This window comes from Neomonachus schauinslandi, chromosome 5, assembly GCF_002201575.2.
Source record: "Neomonachus schauinslandi chromosome 5, ASM220157v2, whole genome shotgun sequence".
Taxonomy (NCBI): Eukaryota; Metazoa; Chordata; class Mammalia; order Carnivora; family Phocidae; genus Neomonachus; species Neomonachus schauinslandi.
This window is the reverse complement of record NC_058407.1, coordinates 101,260,085-101,277,938: the sequence shown is the minus strand read 5'-3', so window position 1 is coordinate 101,277,938 and position 17,854 is coordinate 101,260,085. Positions and strand designations below refer to the sequence as shown.

The following is a 17,854-nucleotide window of genomic DNA, read 5'->3' as shown; positions in this document are numbered from 1 at the left end:
AAAAAATTAAAATACTATGAGACCCAGTAATCCACTTCTGGGTATTCACCCAAAGAAAACAAAAACACAAATTCAGAAAGATGTATGCACCCCTATGTTTACTGCAGCATTACTTACAAGAACCAAGATATGGAAGCAAGCTAAGTGCCCATCGACACATGGATAAAGAAGATGTGGTATATATATTTATAATGGAATATCACTCATTCATAAAAAAGAATAAAATCTTGCCATCTGGGACAACTGGATGGACCTAGATGGTATTATGCCAAGTAAAATAAGTCAAACAGAAAAAAGAAAAATGCTACCACAAAAACCAAAACAAATACCAAAAACAAAAAAAAAACAAAAACAGAAATAGACTCATAAATCCAGAAAACTAACTGGTGGTTGTCAAAAGGGAGGGGGAAGGTAGAATGGGTGAAATAGGTGAAAGGGAAAAAAAAAAAGGTACAAACTTCCAGCATAAAAGAATTAAGTTATGGGGATGAAAATATAGCACAGGGAATACAGTCAGTAATATAATAACTTTGAATGGTGACAGATGGTCACTACTTACTGTAGTGAGCATTTCATAATGTATATAAATGTCAAGTCATTATGTTGTCTATCTGAAACTAATATAATATTGTACGTCAACTCTACTTCAATTAAAATATATATAACAAAAAAAAAAACCCCAAATGTACTCATAGGTAGAGAGAACAGCTAAGTGGTTGCCAGAAGTATGGTTTGGGGGGGGGTGGGGAGAAATGGTTAAAGGTTGTCAAAAGGTATAAACTTCCTGAGGATCTAACATACAGCATGGTGACTATAGTTAACAATACTGTAGGGTATATTTGAAAGTTGCTAAGAAAATAGATCTTAAAAGTTCTCATCATATGAAAAAAAAATGTCTGTAACTGTACCGTAACAGATGTTAACTGCAGTTATTGTGGTGATTATTTTGCAATCTACACAAATACTGAATCATTACATTGTATGCCTGAAATTAATATAATGTCATATGCCAATTATACTTCAATAAAAATAATTTCTTTAATTAAAAAAATTGTAAACAATTATTGCAGAAGTCTGAAAAGCTATTAAATCAGAATTCTATCAGCCTCCATTACTCTTCTTTCAATATTTTAAACATTATGCCAAAGATAAGCCTCTCTATTATAAATCTAAATAGAAACTCTAATATGATCACTTTAGAAGAGAAATTTGTAACTACATGCAGGATTCCTGAGGCTAATCTAAATTGATCTACTTATGTAAGGACAGGTAAAGCTCTAGGGTTTTTTTATTTTTGTTTTGTTCTTCTTTAAATTGATTTATTAAGATTATCCAAAATCACCTGATGATAACTTTTTAAAATGTCAACTTGGCTAGGCTAAAGCACTCAGATACTTAACTATACACTAATTTAGATGTTGCTATGAAGGTATTTTGCAGGTATAATTAAATCCTCTAATCCATTTAAGTAAAGGAGATTATCCCAGCTAATCAGACTGGGCATAACTGAATCCTTTGGAAGGCCTCTAAGAGCAGGACTGAGGTTGCCCCAGGTGAGAAAAAAAAATTCTGCCTATGAACTTGGCAGAATTTTTGCCCATGCCCATGGGATTTCTATCCTACTGGTGATCTTCTCTTCCTGTCAGCTAGCAATCCAGATTTCAGACTTCCTTTGCCAGTCCCTCACAATCATGCAAGACAACTCCTTGTAATAAATTTCCAGACATTATATATATATCTCCTACTACTTCTGCCTCTCTGGTTGCACTCCCAACTTATATACACCACAGTATAAAATATGAATTTAGAAGTAATACTTCTTACATTTAATTGGGAAAATATTTTATATGTGCAGACATATGGGTGGGCTTACATAATCCTTTTAAAAACTGCAGTAAGTCAGGGCGCCTGGGTGGCTCAGTCGTTAAGCGTCTGCCTTCAGCTCAGGTCATGATCCCAGGGTCCTGGGATCGAGCCCCGCATCGGGCTCCCTGCTCCGCGGGAAGCCTGCTTCTCCCTCTCCCACTCCCCCTGCTTGTGTTCCCTCTCTCTCTGTCTCTCTGTGTCAAATAAATAAATAAAATCTTAAAAAAAAAAACTGCAGTAAGTCAGTGCTACAACACTGAATCATCTTCTAACAGGAGCTACTATTGTTCTACAAGGGCACTGTAAGGGACTATTCATTTTTATCTAGATCACAAAGAACAGGTCTGGGAATTCTTTATGAATTCTTTAATCTAAACCTTTTAACATTGGAGATCCGTATGTAAGAAGCACTAGGAAATGTGCAAAGGTTACTAAGAATTTTCTCTAGTTCAATGATCATAACAGTCTACCTTTTTTTTCTTTTTCTTTTTTTTGCATTTAGAAGGCTGCTGAACACCCTTGGAGACGAATTCTATATCCCGAGTTACGGTGTGGTGCTACCGTCACACTAGTAAGGGGACACTACTTAAAGGGCATTCCAGCATTAGAACAACCACATCCAAGATTGGCTAGAAACAAAGACGAAGACAATCATAATCAACAGTATCAGAATCGCACCAGAGAGAACACGTACTTTTTCCACAAAACAAAGTACCCAAGAGGTACAGTTCAACTTGACACATACCGGCTGTTCTTTAATTCTGATCAAGCAAAATTCCCAGCAAGCCTCAGCAGTAGCAGGAGCGGCAGGAGAAATTCAGTCTAGTACAGAACTGTAGCCTTATATAACACTCACTTTCCCAGGAAGGCCCAAACAAACCCCCCTGACGGTGCAGGGACAGAAACCTGGCGTGGAAGGTACAAACTGTGGGAGACTGGCTTTCTGAGAAACAGCATGGGCAAGAGGGGACACACACAGAGACACACAGAGACCAAAACTCCAATGGATTAGGACCATGATAAGACAAATCAAAAGAAAGGTGAAGAAATTCAAATGATAAATTATGGGGAGACAGACACCCACACATAGGAAATAGTGGAATGGCAACACAAGAAGCAAATGGTTAGTAAGAAACACAGCAGCCACACACATGCACCTCAGTACTAAATATGGGAACAAAAGGCATAATATAATCCTAACTGTCTCTATTATTCATATCTTAAACTATATAGCTGGGCAACAAATTATAAAGCCAGTAGCAAAAACTGAGTTTTAAAAACTTTTTTTTGATAGCCAAGAAACTTTGTGTCAAATCCTAAAACAAAATTACAGTGGTACCTGGCTAGAGGCTAAAACTGTGTGGTGCTTTTTAACCTTTTAAGTTATATTCTGTGGAAGAGTAGATAATTTACAACTTTCTCCAAATGTGAGAAATATAGTGGTTAATAAAAGCAATTTGTTGTGCTTTGGGTATCAAGTATAAATTTAATCCTATTTCTTACTACCTTCCAAGTCACACCCAACTCCAAAAATCAGTATTAGGTCCAAAAATGAATCAAAAAGTTTTTCAAGCAAGCAGCCTGGAATAACAAGCAATAATTTCAATGTAGATTTCTAATACAAGAAAACAAACTGAAATATGAAACTTGATCAGGAATTTTTCTTCTGAAATATCAAAATATTTAGTGGGAAGTCACTAATCCATCAAAAGTATTATATTTTAAAACCTATGCAGCACAGGTCATACACAAAAGGCCAACACAAAAGCAGAGAGGCATGTGTTCATGTGAGTATGTAAGTGTGTGTGTGTGTGTGTGTGTGTGCTGGGGGACAAACTTAATGCAAACATGAAAAAGGGCATATAAAAATACAATAATCTCATCTGGAGACCGGGAATTTTTAATTCTAATCTAAAGAATTCTATCCATTCGTCTTATCCAGAACCAGAAAATATGAATAGAGTTAATATCAAAGTAAGAAGAATCTCATGAGTATGCAATCAGTATAGTGAAGAAAAATTGTGAGGGTTAGACTTTATTGTTTTAGTTTCTTGAAAATCTAAATTCTATGGGTGGGGGAATATCAAGTCTCCAGTCACCCAAAAATTTTAAACTTAGTAAACAACTTATGAAAGTCGTTTCATATTTCCCAATCTTCAAGAACATGAAAATAAAATATTCCTAAGAATCAGCTCCAAGGAGCCACATAGGTTAATGACTTCATTCTGTCACTGTTGTTTCGATTTAGAAGAATATGGGTAATGAATGAAGTTCTACTAGAAGAACTACTTCAATGTACTTGTAAATTTATGTTAAATACATGCTGTAAAAGAAGAGGTCGAAAGACATACACTTAATCTTTAGTATAAAACAGTCTACAAAAAAAAAAAAAAAAAAAAAAAAAAAATCCAAAAAAACTTTCGGGCTACACCTTTAAAAACAGCTCATTTTTAAGAATTCAAAGTCAAAGATCCATAAAAATCATATCCAAGTCTCTTAAATTATCCTCAAAATGTTGCTTCTTCTAAATTTGACCTATGCACTGATGTAACAGCCTGCTTCTCCACAATACAAACTGCGTAAAGTCTAAAAATTCATAGCCGGAAGGAGCATTGGGCTCAATAAAAAAGGTCTAAGCCAAAAAAATATTACCTCCTTGAACTTGAGGTTCATTTGCTCTGTAGATAATAAAGTAATTAAAAAGCAAGTAGCTATTTGTACCCTCATGATCAGCTAGTAGAAAAGTTTAATTTCTCCATTGATGAATACTTTCTCACCTTCCAATCAATGATGCTGTGTCTACAGCTTCCTAATATATCCCCATTTGATGTTGCCTTTCAGATGTTGCAACAATGAATTTACAATGACTTAGAATAAAAAGTAGATTAAAAAAAATAATACAAACACTCAAGAACCTAAATTCTGAGAGGCAGATATACTGAACAAGTATGCCCCCCAAAGTATACAGTTTTAAAACCATACTTTAAACCTTTCTAACAAAGTAAGTCCACCATTCAGCTTTCCTATCCTTACCTTTCCAACTCTGCGATCTTCTTATCTTTGTCATTCTTCTCATTTTCCACTTCCTTCAAGATTTCCAAGAGGCGGTCAACTTCTGCCTGGGCCTTGCTTGATTCATCTTTGAACCTGGCAATCTCTCTCTCCAATTGCTGTATTCGGTCACTCATCTCTGGACTGGCTCTGGCTTCCAATGTTGCCTCATGTGCCTACAAAGAAAAGTGTTCAAATTCTATCAGACATACATAGTGGCAGTGGGCAAACCATGTCCCAAAGGACCATCTATATTTCAACTTAAATAGAGCATTATCAAATATCTAATAGCGGGTCTTCAATTTATGAAGCTTTTCTCTGCTTAAATAGTACATAGACAAAATAGTAGTAATAAATTGAGAAATAATTGTCATGGATTTCAAATGGATTTGTGTTTAGATGTACTACAGTACATATCTGAATATTAAGTCAAAAATCATATGACAAGACATGTTTTTCTGAGTGTGAGATATACAAAAAAGCCATTAGACTACTATTGATCTCTCCAAGATAATCTCTCCAATTTCTCTCAAAAAGGCATCACTAGAGATTCACTGCTGATGTTACTATAACCAATGCCAATGCTGAGATCTAATTCCCACTTGACCCTTACTTCCCTTCCCTTTTCCTATATACTGCTTTACCAACATGTATGAATCACATGGCCTGGAGCATACACAATCTATACTACAAATGTGATGCCATAAAACTGAAGTTAGGTTACAGGGCACCTGGGTGGCTCAGTCGGTTAAGTGTCTGATCCTTGGTTTCGGCTCAGGTCATGATCCCAGGGTCATGAGATTGAGCCCCACATTTGGCTCCATCCTCAGCATGGAGTCTGCTTAAGATTCTCTCCCTCTCCCTCTGCCCCTCCCCCCACACTCTCTCAATCTTTCTCTAATAAATACATCTTTTAAAAAAAAAATGAAGTTAGGTTAAGAAAATGGCTATCCACACACAGGTATCCTCCTAAGACAGGATTCAGGATTTTACAAGATAACATGGAACAAACTAAGTCAGAAATCAACAGTCCCATGTAGAACCAAGAAAAATTTTCAGAATCCTGTTGCAAATATAACTAGTACCTTCAATGCATTTTGGAATGCAATTTTAATAATTAAAAACTAATTATCAAGTCTTTAATTTTTCTCCCAAATCTCTAAAGCCATGCATGTATAATGTATTTAAAGAGAAGGTAGAGGTGAAGATGTTTTATTTTCCCTTATTTAATAGACAATAAAACATAATTAGTTCTTTAAAATGGTTTGAAAAAATATTAAAGGGGTAAATATATATTATTAGGAAATACTTCGGAAAGCTCTAATGCAAATACCTTGAGTAAAAGAGAAATGTTCCTATAAATTGGGCTAAATGCTTTGTCAAAGCAAAAGCTGTACTTCTAAGATCAAGACCTTTACCAACATCTTTTGTTTCAGGTTTAATCAGTTAGGAAAATCCAGTTATTAACAGTGGCCTTTAAAAAAGATTCCACTGGCAGACATGTATTTTAATGTGTTAGCAAAATTCTAATCTAAACTGGTGTGGTTAAAAGCCACAACAGAGTAAAATCAAGAAGAGAGGCAGCCCTGAATGAATTAACTCATTAAGAATAAAACAAGGCAAAAGCAGCAGAAATGCAAACACTTCCCAATGCCTGGAGGGAAATTTTGATCTTACAGAAACTTTTCTACTTTGTATTCATCCCAATATACTTTAGAAAGGAGTCATTTTTTAAGTCTAGAGTTCCTACTTGAGGAAGGGAGAGAGAAGGTCAAGTGCATTCATTTTCTACAGAGTAGTAAAAAATCACTCATAAAAAATACAGAAAAAACATCAACCAGGGCTTTATGGCACTATTCTGTCACAACACTTATTGGTCGGAATGGGTGGCTTAATACTATTTCAGGATCCTAAAGGGAGAAAAGTCAGTAAGAAAAGAAGAAAAAAAGGTAGAAGGAAATGGTATAAGAAAAGAACAAGCAAGAGAAAGAGAGTAAAAGATCAAAAATATAATTTTTAAAAACTTGTGATAAAAAAAATTCTCCAGAAAGAGATATTTCTTCCCAGAGGGAAAAAAAAAGAATTTAGCACTTTTTACAGTTCTCGTAATTCAGAAGTTGAATTTCAATGCTTTCCTTAATAATTCTGAGGTCATTATCTCATGCGGAAGACATAAAATATGGAAATTCACCTACAGGGCATAAATTCCTAAGCTAGAAGTGTTTCTGTTCCATTTCCACTCTGTTCTATTTTTGTGTTAGTACTGTACTGTCTTGATCACTACAGCTTTTTAATATAACTTGAAGTCCAGAATTGTGATGCCTCCAGCTTTGCTTTTCTTTTTCAAGATTGCTTTGGCTATTCAGGGTCTTCCGTAGTTCCATACAAATTTTAGGACTGTTCTAACTCTGTGGAAAAATGCTAGTGGTATTTTTTTTTTAATATTTTATTTCTTTATTTGAGAGAGAGAGAGAGAGCATGCACAAGGGGTCGGGGGGCAGAGGGAGAGGGAGAAGCAGGCTCCCTGCTGAGCAGAGGGCCCGATGCAGGGCTCAATACCAGGACCTGAGCTGAAGGCGGATGCTTAACCGACTGAGCCACCCAGGCAACCCTGCTGGTGGTATTTTGACAGGCGTTGCATTAAATGTGTAGATTGCTTTGGGTAATACAGACATTCTAACAATATTTGTTCTTCCAATCCATAAGCATGGAATGTCTTTCCATTTCTTTGTGTCATCTACAATTTCTTTCATCAGTGTTTTATAATTCTCAGAGTACAAGTCTTTCACCTCTTTGGTTAGGTTCATTCCTAGGGATCTTACTTGTTTTTGGTACAACTGAAAATGGGATTGATTCCTTAATTTCTCTTTTTGTTGTTCATTATTGGTATATAGAAATACAACAGATTTCTCAACGTTATTTTATATCCTTGTGACTTTACTGAATTCATTGATCAGTTCTAGCAGTTTTTTCGTGGAGTCTTTCAGGTTTTCTATGTTTATAAACTATCAAGTGATCTGCAAATAGTGAAAGTTTGCTTCTTCCTTACCAATTCGGATGCCTTTTATTTCTTTTTGTTGTCTGATTGCTGTGGCTAGGACTTCCCGTACTATGTTAAATAACTATAGTGAGAGTAGACATCCCTGTCTTGTTCCTGACCATAGAGGCACTGAGGATGACATTAGCTGTGGGTTTTTTGTACTTGCCTTTATTTTGTTGAGGTATGTTCCCTTTAGACCTACTTTGTTGAGGGTTTTTTTTTTTTTAAAGATTTTATTTATTTATTTGAGACAGAGAGAATGAGAGAGAGAGAGCACATGAGAGAGGGGAGGGTCAGAGGGAGAAGCAGGCTCCCCACTGAGCAGGGAGCCCGATGCGGGACTCGATCCCGGGACTCGATCCCGGGACTCCAGGATCATGACCTGAGCCGAAGGCAGTCACTTAACCAACTGAGCCACTCAGGCGCCTTTGTTGAGGATTTTTATCATGAATGGATGTTATACTTTGTCAAATGCTTTTTCTCCATCTACTGAAATGATCATATGGTTCTTTTCTTTTATTATTGTGGTGTATCACATTGATTGATTTGTGAATATTGAACCACACCTGCAAACCAGGAATAAATGCTACTTGACTGTGGTGAATGACTTTTTTTAATGTATTGTTGTGTTTGGTTTGCTAGTATTTTATTAAGAATTTCTGCATCCAGGTTCATCAGGGATACTGGCCTGTAGTTCTCTTTTTTAGTGGAGTCTTTATCTGGTTTTGGTAATCAGGGTAATGCTGGCCTCACAGAATGAATTTGGAAGTTTTCCTTCCTTCTCTGTTTTTTGGAATAGTTTGAGAAGAAAAAAAAGAGAAATAAGTATAGTGGGGATGTACAGAAAAGAGAACTCTTATACACTGTTGGTGGGAATGCAATTCGATACAGTCACTATGGAAACAGTATGAAGCTTCCTCAAAAAGTTAAAAACAGAACTACCATATGATCCAGGAATTCTGCTTCAGGGTATATATCCAAAGGAAACAAAATCACTATCTCGAAAAGATTATCCATACCCGCAAATTCATTGCAGCATTATTTATAGTAGTCAAGACAGGAATCAACCTAGTGTCCACTGATGGATGAATGGATAAAGCAGTCATGGTACATATACAGAATGGAATACTATTTACCCATTAAAAAAAAGAAGGAATTCCTTCCATTTGTAACAACATGGATGGAGCTTGAGGGCATTATGCAAAATGAAGTATGTCACAGAGAAAGAGAAATATTACATGATCTTGCTTATATGTGGAATCTAAACAACTGAACTCAGACAAACAGAGAACAGATGGCTGGTTACCAGGGGAAGGGAGAGGAGTGTGTGAAATGGGTGAAAGTGGTCAAAGAGTACAAACTTCCAATTATAAGATAGTAAAGTTCTCAGGATGTACTACACAGCATGGTGACTATGGTTAACAATACTGTTTTATCAGAAAATTGTTGAGAGAGTAAATTTTAAAAGTTCCTACAAACAAAAAATAAATTGTATCTATATAAAAAAGTAAACAAAAATAAACCTACAAATAAGCTATAAAACAAAACAAAACAAAATGCTAATGTAGAAAACAAAGACAACAAAATCCTAGGCCTAATAAGCTCCTAAAGAATTAAAATTGTAGGGACGCCTGGGTGGCTCAGTCAGTTAAGCGTATGCCTTTGGCTCAGGTCATTGATCCCTGGGTCCTGGGATCGTGCCCCACATCGGGCTCCCTGCTCAGTGGGAAATCTGCTTCTCCCTCTGCCTGCCACTCCCCCCTGCTTGTGCTCACTCTCTCTCTCTCTGACAAATAAATAAAATCTTTAAAAAGAATTAAAATTATAGCAAATAAAAAAACCAAAAAATCATCTGACGATATTTGGCTCTATTTTTTTTTAAGATAGAATTGACATATAACATTACATTAGTTACAGGTGTACACCATAATGATTTGACATATGTATAGTATACTGTGAAATGATCACCACAATGTATCTAATTAACATCTATTACTACAAAGTTACAAATAATTCCCTTCTTGTGATGAAAACTTTTAAGATCTACTCTCTTAGCAAATTTCAAATATACATAAAGTATTATTAACTATAATCACCATGCTGTACACTATATCCCAGGACTTATTTATTTTATAACTGGAAGTTTTTACCTTCTGACCCATTTCACCCATTTCACCCACATGCCACCACTCCCCCTGCACCCTCCTGGCAACCACCAATCTGTTCTCTATATCTATGGGTTCAGGTTATTTTTGTTTTTACATTCCACATATAAGTGAGATCATATGGTATTTGTCTTTCTCTATTTCACTGCCCTGCTTTTAAAATCTAAGAGTGCTAGGGAAGTATTTATCTACTAGAATGAGATAAAATCTGAAGCACAATATTTAACAATTGTTCTGAGTCCTATTACATCTTATTGCTTAATTCTTATCTCAATCCTACATTAGGAAATACACTCTCATTTATTCTAAGACATATTTTAAAGTCAAAGGTTTTTCTCTTCTTTCTTGAGAGGTAGTTTCCAATATAAATTAATGAGTTTAGAAACATTTTGATAATATAAAAAAAGTTCATTTGACATCTAGTAGAACTAAAAAAGCTATATAAAACATGTATATTGGGGGCGCCTGGGTGGCTTAGTCACTTGAGCCTCCAACTCTTGATTTCAGCTCAGGTAGTGATGTCAGGGCCCTGGGTCGAGCTCCGTATCAGGCTCCCCACTCAGCGGGGAATCTGCTTATCTCCCTCTCTCTCCACCCCTCCCCCCACTCATGCACACACACACCCCCACCCTCTGAAATAAATAAGTAAATAAATAGCCATGTATATTGTTAATTCAGACTTCTGTGATATACTCTCAAATTCCTTGGGATAGGTAACCTATTAATTCCATAAATATTTAATGTGTTAATTAATAAAACTAAAGCTGATTCCCAAACATGTTAGCAATAACTGTATTTTTATTTTAGGTTTTAGATGTTATTCTAAATAGCAAAATTCACATATGTATCTTCAAAAAACAAGAATGCACAGGTCTGTCCCATATGGAAAACTGTTGTAACTTCAGCCCCAACATGTAAAAAGTCTGGAAGTCATCACTACCATTCTTAAAACAAGAAAAAGTTAAAAAACTGAAAATCAATTACTTTTTTGGACCTATCAGAGAACTGAGGTCAAGGGGCAAACTACAACTCCAAAATCAAGAGACACAGGCAAATGCAGAGAGTCATAGTTGAGATCTACCCACCTGGAGCAAAGCTGTTGGTAGAAACACTTCAATGGTGACTTTGAGGAATTACTAGAGGCTGAGTGTGGATGAGCATGACAGTGAAAAAGTCCTAGAAGCTGCAGTTTTAGGGCAAACTCATCTTATTTTAATGAACTTTACATCCAGGAACCCCACCAGGTTCTCACAGTGAAGAACTGACAAAAATCCCTTTGTGGTTCTGGTAAGGGTATGGGGGGCAATAATTGTGAAATATGCCCAAACTGTACTCTACCCAAAGGCAGACTCTCCAGGAGTAAAGATTTTAACAGTTTTATCCCACCTGGCAGATGGGCATTTCTCCCATTCTAGCCCCCTCTAGCTAAGGGGGAAAACCTTTGTGAAGGTCACAGCCAGGGACACAGGCTCATAAAAGACCAAGACTTAATCATTAGACTATAGAAAGTTTATCTTCCCTCTCACCTTACCATCACACCAACAGGGTTCCAGTATAATAACAAAGGATAACAGCTGAAACAGCTACAAGATGCAGACTGTCTCTGAAGAGAGAAACCCAAAGTCAACAGAGATGAGAATACTAGAAGAATTTGAAGGCTCTGGCACCTACAGCCACCGCAAACATTAAATACAGCTCAACTTCTAGCCAGACTAAAACCTTAGTTTTAGGATGCCTATTTACCCACATCCTGATATGCCTATTTACCCACTATCTGATACAACATATCTGGCTTTCAACAAAAAAATTACAAGGTATGCTAAAAGGCAAGAAAAGACATAGTCTGAAGACAAAGAGCAAGCATCAGAACCAGACTCAGATATTTTACATTGATGCTGGAATTAATCAGACAGGGAATTTAAAATAACTGATTAACAGTTAAAGTCTCTAATGGGAAGAGTAGGCAATATCCAAGAAAAGATGGGTAATATAATCAGAGAGATGGACACTCTAAGAAAGACTCAAAAGGAAATTCTAGGTATAAAAAACACGTAAGAAAAACTAATGCCTTTGATGGACTAATTATTGGCCAGATATAGTTGAAGAAAGAATCAGTAAGCTTAAAGACAGGTCAATAGAAACTTCCGAAAATGACGACCTGAGTGGTCAGTCAGTTGAGTGTCTGCCTTCAGCTCAGGTCATGATCTCAAGGTTCTGGGACTGAGCCCCACATTGGGCATCCTGCTCGGCAGGGAGTCTGCTTCTCCCTCTCCCTCTGCCTCTGCCCCTTCCCCCTCTGCTTGTGCTCTCTCTCAAATAAATAAAATCTTTAAAAAAAAAAAAAAAGAAACTTCCCAAAATAAAATGAAAAGAGAAAAAAACAGTAATAAAAAGAACAGTACAGAACATTCAGGAACTATGGAGCAATTTCAAAAGGTGCAATATATACATAACTGGAATACGAAAAGGAAAAGAAACGAGAAGAAATATTATAAGTAATAATGGCTGATAATTTTCCAAAGTTAAGGACGCACACCAAATCAGGAAGCTCAGAACACCAGGCAATATAAATTCTAAACACCTATACATAGGCACATCGTATTAAAATTGTAGAAAATGAAAGACAAAGAAAAAAGCTTAAAAGAAGTCAGAGGGGGAAAAAACACCTTACCTATAGAACAACAATGTTAAGAACTATAGTAGACTTCTCATCAGAAATCACATAAAAAGATATCAGAGTGAAACCTTTAAAGTGTTACAGAGAAAAAAAACCCCACCAATCTAGAAACCCATATCCAGTGTTATTATCTCTCAAAAGTGAACGAGAAATAGAGACTTTCTTAAACTAATAAAAACTGAGAAATTCACAGCCAGGAGACCTACCGTGCAAAAATACATTAAAAGAAGTTCTTCGGGGGGCACCTGGGTGGCTCAGTCGGTTAAGTGTCCGACTCTTGATTTCAGGTCAGGTCATGATCTCAAGGTCGTGAGATGGAGCCATACATTGGGAGTGGAGCCTGCTAAAGATTCTCTTTCTCCCTCTGCCCCTCCCCCGCCACACTCATGCTCTCTCTCTCAAAAAGAAAAAAAAAGTTCTCAGGCAGAAGAAAATTATATAGGTCAGAAACTCACATATACATAAAGAAAGAGAACTGGAGAAGGAATAAAGCTAAAACTACATCTTCTATTATTCTTATTCTTCATCTAAAAGGTAATGCTTTAAAGTAATAATAGTAATGTATTAGGTGATTATCATATATGGATAAATGAATGATAACAATGTCATCATGGAAGGGAGGAAGGAATTGGGAGTATTCTGTTGTATGTACCTGCATGACACATAAAGTGGGATAACATTTTTTTGAAAGTGAATTTAGATTAAAAATGTCTTACTGCCTGATTTTTTGATATGACACCAAAAGCACAGGCAACAAAAGCAAAAATAGGTGGACTGCATCAAACTAAATAGCTTCTATACAGCAAAGAAAACTATCAACAACATGAAAAGGCAACCTACGGAATGGGAGAAAATATTTGTAAACCTTATAGCTGAAAAGGGGTTAATATTCAAAATATATAAGGAACTCATACAACTTAATAGCACAAACACAAATAATCCCATTAAAACGGGTGAAGGACCTGAACAGATATTCTTCCAAAGAAGACAGACCAATGGCCTACAGGTACATGAAAAGTAGCTCAACATCACTAACCATCAAGGAAATGCAAATCAAAACCACAGTGAGATAACAACTAACATCTGTTAGAATGGCTATCATCAAAAAGACTAGAAATAAGAGTTGGCAAGAGTATGAAGAAAAAGGAACCCTCGTACCCTGTTGGTGTGAATGCAAATTCATACAGCCATTATGGAAAACAGTACGAAGCTTCCTCAGAAATTCTTAAATGGAGCTAGTATATGATCCAGCAATCCCACTCCTGGATATATATCCGAAAGAAATGAAATCAGTATCTCAAAGAGGTATCTGCACTCTCATGTTCATTGCAGCATTACTCACAAGAGCCAAGATACTGAAAGACTCTAAGTGTCCATCAGTAGATGAATGGATAAAGGAAATACGATGTGTGTGTGTATACTCAAATACTATTTAATCATAAAAAGAAAGTAAGTCTTGTCATTTGTGACTACATGGATAAACATGGAGGACATTATGCTAAGTAAAATTAAGCTAGACACAGAAAGACAAATACTGTATGATCTCATTTATATGTAGAATCTAAAAAAGCTGAACTCATTGAAGCAAAATAGAATGGTGGTTGTCAGAGGCTGGAGGATGGAAAAGTGAGGAGAAGGTGATCAAAGAAGGGTATAAATTTTCAGTTGTAAGATCAATAAGCTCTGGGAATCTAATGTACAGGATGGTGACCATACTTAATAATGCTGTATTGTATACTTGAAATTTGCTAAGAGTATTAAAAAGTGCTCTCACCACAAAAAAATAAAATAGTATTATGTGAGGTAATGAATGTGTTAACTAGTTTGTGGTAATCATTTCACAATGTATACACAAATCATCATGTTGTACGCCTTAAATATATACAATTTTTATTTGTTAATTATATCTCAGTAAAGTTGGGGGTTAAGTCAAAAATGTATATGGCAAACTTTAGGGTAATCACTTGAAAAAATTTAAGAAATATAACTGATATGCTAAAAGCAACAAGAAAATGGAATTATATAAAATGCTCAATTAAAAGAGGGGAGAAAAAGCAAAAAAAAACAAATGAAACACACAGAAAACTACAGTATCAACCTCCTTGTTGGAGTTGGGCATTGTGGAAGGAGTATAATAGGAAAATATCAATAATGAATTAAAATGAAAGAAACAATCATCCAGAATGAAACAAGGGAAAATATGAAAAGAAAACTGGCCATTAGTAAAACAGGTAATAAACCAAAGTAGGGGGAAGCCATCAACCTCCTCCACCCAAAGATAACTTTATTTTTTCTCATAAACCTAAATATAAAGTCCAAGATATAAGAGACTATGGTAACAAAGAGGTTAAAAATAAACAAACAGAAAGAAAATGTGGGATTGTCACAAACAGGGGAGTTTGGAATATGAATGAATAATATTACTCTTGATAGTTACCGCTCTGTTTTATAACCCTAAATACACATAAGCAGCTTCATCTTCGATATTCAGGTTTTATATAGAAAACTGCCTCTACCTTTTCAGTGAGGAAAAAAAGCCAGCTAAAATGTGAACTGGTCATAATCAGAACCCGTAATCTCATAAACAGAATTCTCCTACTTATTCACAATAACTTTAAGATCCTAGATTTTCTTTCTTTCTTTAGCCTAAAAACATGACTTTACTTTCGACATACCCTACATGAAGATTCACTATAAGGGTATCATGTTGAATACACCCAATATATGGAAAGAGAACAAGACTTAAAGTGTTGAGACTAGGCTGCACCCTTTCTTATTAGTCATCAGTATCAACTGGCCTCAGTTAACGTAATTGCTCAAAAGTCATAGCTCCAATTCTCACAGAGTTGGTAGCTCAGAGATTAGAAATATGAAAGTGTTCTGAAAACTACAAACTGCCATATACATCTTAGAGGGAAATAAGTCAAAGAAATGGAAAATAAATATCTGTACCACATCCTAATACTCGCCAGTATGGGTGACTATCATTGCTAGATTATCTCCTTCTAGGAAGCTCAATGCTAATGGAAGGAACATATCAGAAAATGAAGATTTTTACATTGTGGTCTTATACTTTGTCCATAAAGGAGCTGCATTTTTTAATCTTTCTCTAAACTGTCAATTTTCTAAGAGTTTGAGGATGCTCAGTAGTAAAATAAAAGAGGACAAGACCATTAAGAGAACTGATGAAGGTATAAATGATATTTTGAACTGTGGGGGATTTTTACATCATTGGTAATTTATTACACATTGAACACTGCAGAGCTCTCTACTGTGTTCTTATTTAAAGCAAAGTAAGAAAAGTGGAAAAATTTTCTTTAACCTTTTTCAATTGTGATTCCATCTTCAGACACTCCTCCTTCTTCTGTTCCAAAGCAATCTCCAGTGACTTAAGCCGTGAGTCCTTTTTCAGTCCTGAGGAAGCCAGAGAAGAAGCATGCTCTTTCAGATCCAAGAGTGAAGCCTGAAAGAAGCAACACACATCTAGAATAAATACTAAGTACAAACAAAATAAAAATGTAAATTTTAAAATTTATTATCTTGGTGGCTTGTAGTTTCTATTTATTACTATATACTGACAATTCCATTTCAAGAACATTCATGAAATATAAAACAATGTCAGCTTCAGCTTTCAAGTCCTAACTAAAGTAAGTTGAATTCCCAAGAAATACCAACTGAATTGTGACTTAAAGAGTTCTATCAATACATATCCATTCCCATAAAATAAACGGAAGTAGATCAAGCTTCATGAATGAAACTAGTCACTAGCAGTAGTACTCACTACTAGTTACTGTAGTAGCTACACTGACGTAAATATAAAATACTTTTCCCTTTTAGAAGGAAAGTTCCACCAGAAACTTAAATTTCCATAAATTGCCTTAAAGATACTAGAAAGAAAATCGGAGAGTGTCCCTAAAGCTCAGGCATTATTACATGATCACAAGGCAATATTTTTACTATTTGTGTCACATTAACAGGATCTTCCAAAAGCAAGACCAAAATATACTAAGTCACCTAAATGGTCAGCAATCACTTAAGATTTCTCTGCCAATACTGAGATGTACTTGAAGACATATTGTAAATAAGCAGCCCTCCATCTGCATATTCTTTTATCTATCACCTTTCTTACCATTAGCACAGTATTTTTCCATGTGTAACTGCTTCAGTTATTTTAGGATCTATAAAAATGTCATTAACAAGTAAGAAACCAACTCGTAACATATTGAAAAAGCTAAACTTGGGAAATGAATGATCCAATATCCATTATGTCTCTGCAAAGCTTCCCAAAATACCCCTTAACATCTTCTGAAAAGGCCTGCTATAAGAATATTAAGAAAATCTTCCATCAAATACATTTTTATATGCATTATGTAAACACCAACAACATATACATACAATGCACTAAGCAAACCAAATCATTCTATTTTGGTGATCTTAACCTCTTTTTCTGAGAGGTCGCCTTGCAATAAGCTGACTTTTTCTTTCAAGTCTTTAAGATCTTTTTTGTAGTTATCAATTTCCTCTTGCTTCTCTCGTTCATCTCTGTCCCGCTGCTCCTTTAAGCGTTCAATTGTCCGCTCCTGATGAGAGAACACGTCAATCCGTAAGAAAATTCCTTTCATATTTCTATCATATGACTCTAATTCAGCTTTTAGCTGATAAATTTCACACTTTCATGCTCCATTCAAAAGACAGTGATAAGTTGTTAATAATCTACTTTTCAAGGAATTCATCCTTCCTACCTCTCTTGCAATAATAAAGATGTGGCTTTGTTCTTTTGATTCCCCTAGGTTTCTTTTCCTATAATCTCAAATAGTATTAGAAGTCCTTAAAGTATTCTTTTGGAATAATCCCCTTTATTCAACTCCCAAGTATCCAAAAACTTTACACACATACAGCCCTAAGGGTGATAAGTAACAAATATTTCTTTTTTATATGTAATTCACGTGTTGCCCACAAGGCAATGGAAACAACTCAAAATTCACATACAAAAAAGGAAGAGATTTGGGAGATTATGATATGTTGAGCTTAGAGCATAAAAAAGTGGGGGGAAAA

The 17,854-nt window shown here is 35.6% G+C and overlaps 1 protein-coding gene across 3 annotated transcripts in view; it reads right to left on the bottom strand.

Annotated features, from left to right (window-relative positions):
* ERC1 (ELKS/RAB6-interacting/CAST family member 1) overlaps positions 1–17,854 on the bottom strand; it is a 511,631-nt gene that overhangs the window by 366,050 nt on the left and 127,727 nt on the right. For all 3 annotated transcript variants that reach the window (XM_044914971.1, XM_044914972.1, XM_044914973.1), the window contains 3 exons: positions 17,239–17,379; positions 16,122–16,262; positions 4,900–5,093 (listed from right to left, as the gene is read on the bottom strand). In XM_044914971.1, coding sequence (XP_044770906.1) covers positions 4,900–5,093; positions 16,122–16,262; positions 17,239–17,379 — 476 coding nt within the window. The remainder of the gene's footprint in view (positions 1–4,899; positions 5,094–16,121; positions 16,263–17,238; positions 17,380–17,854) is intronic.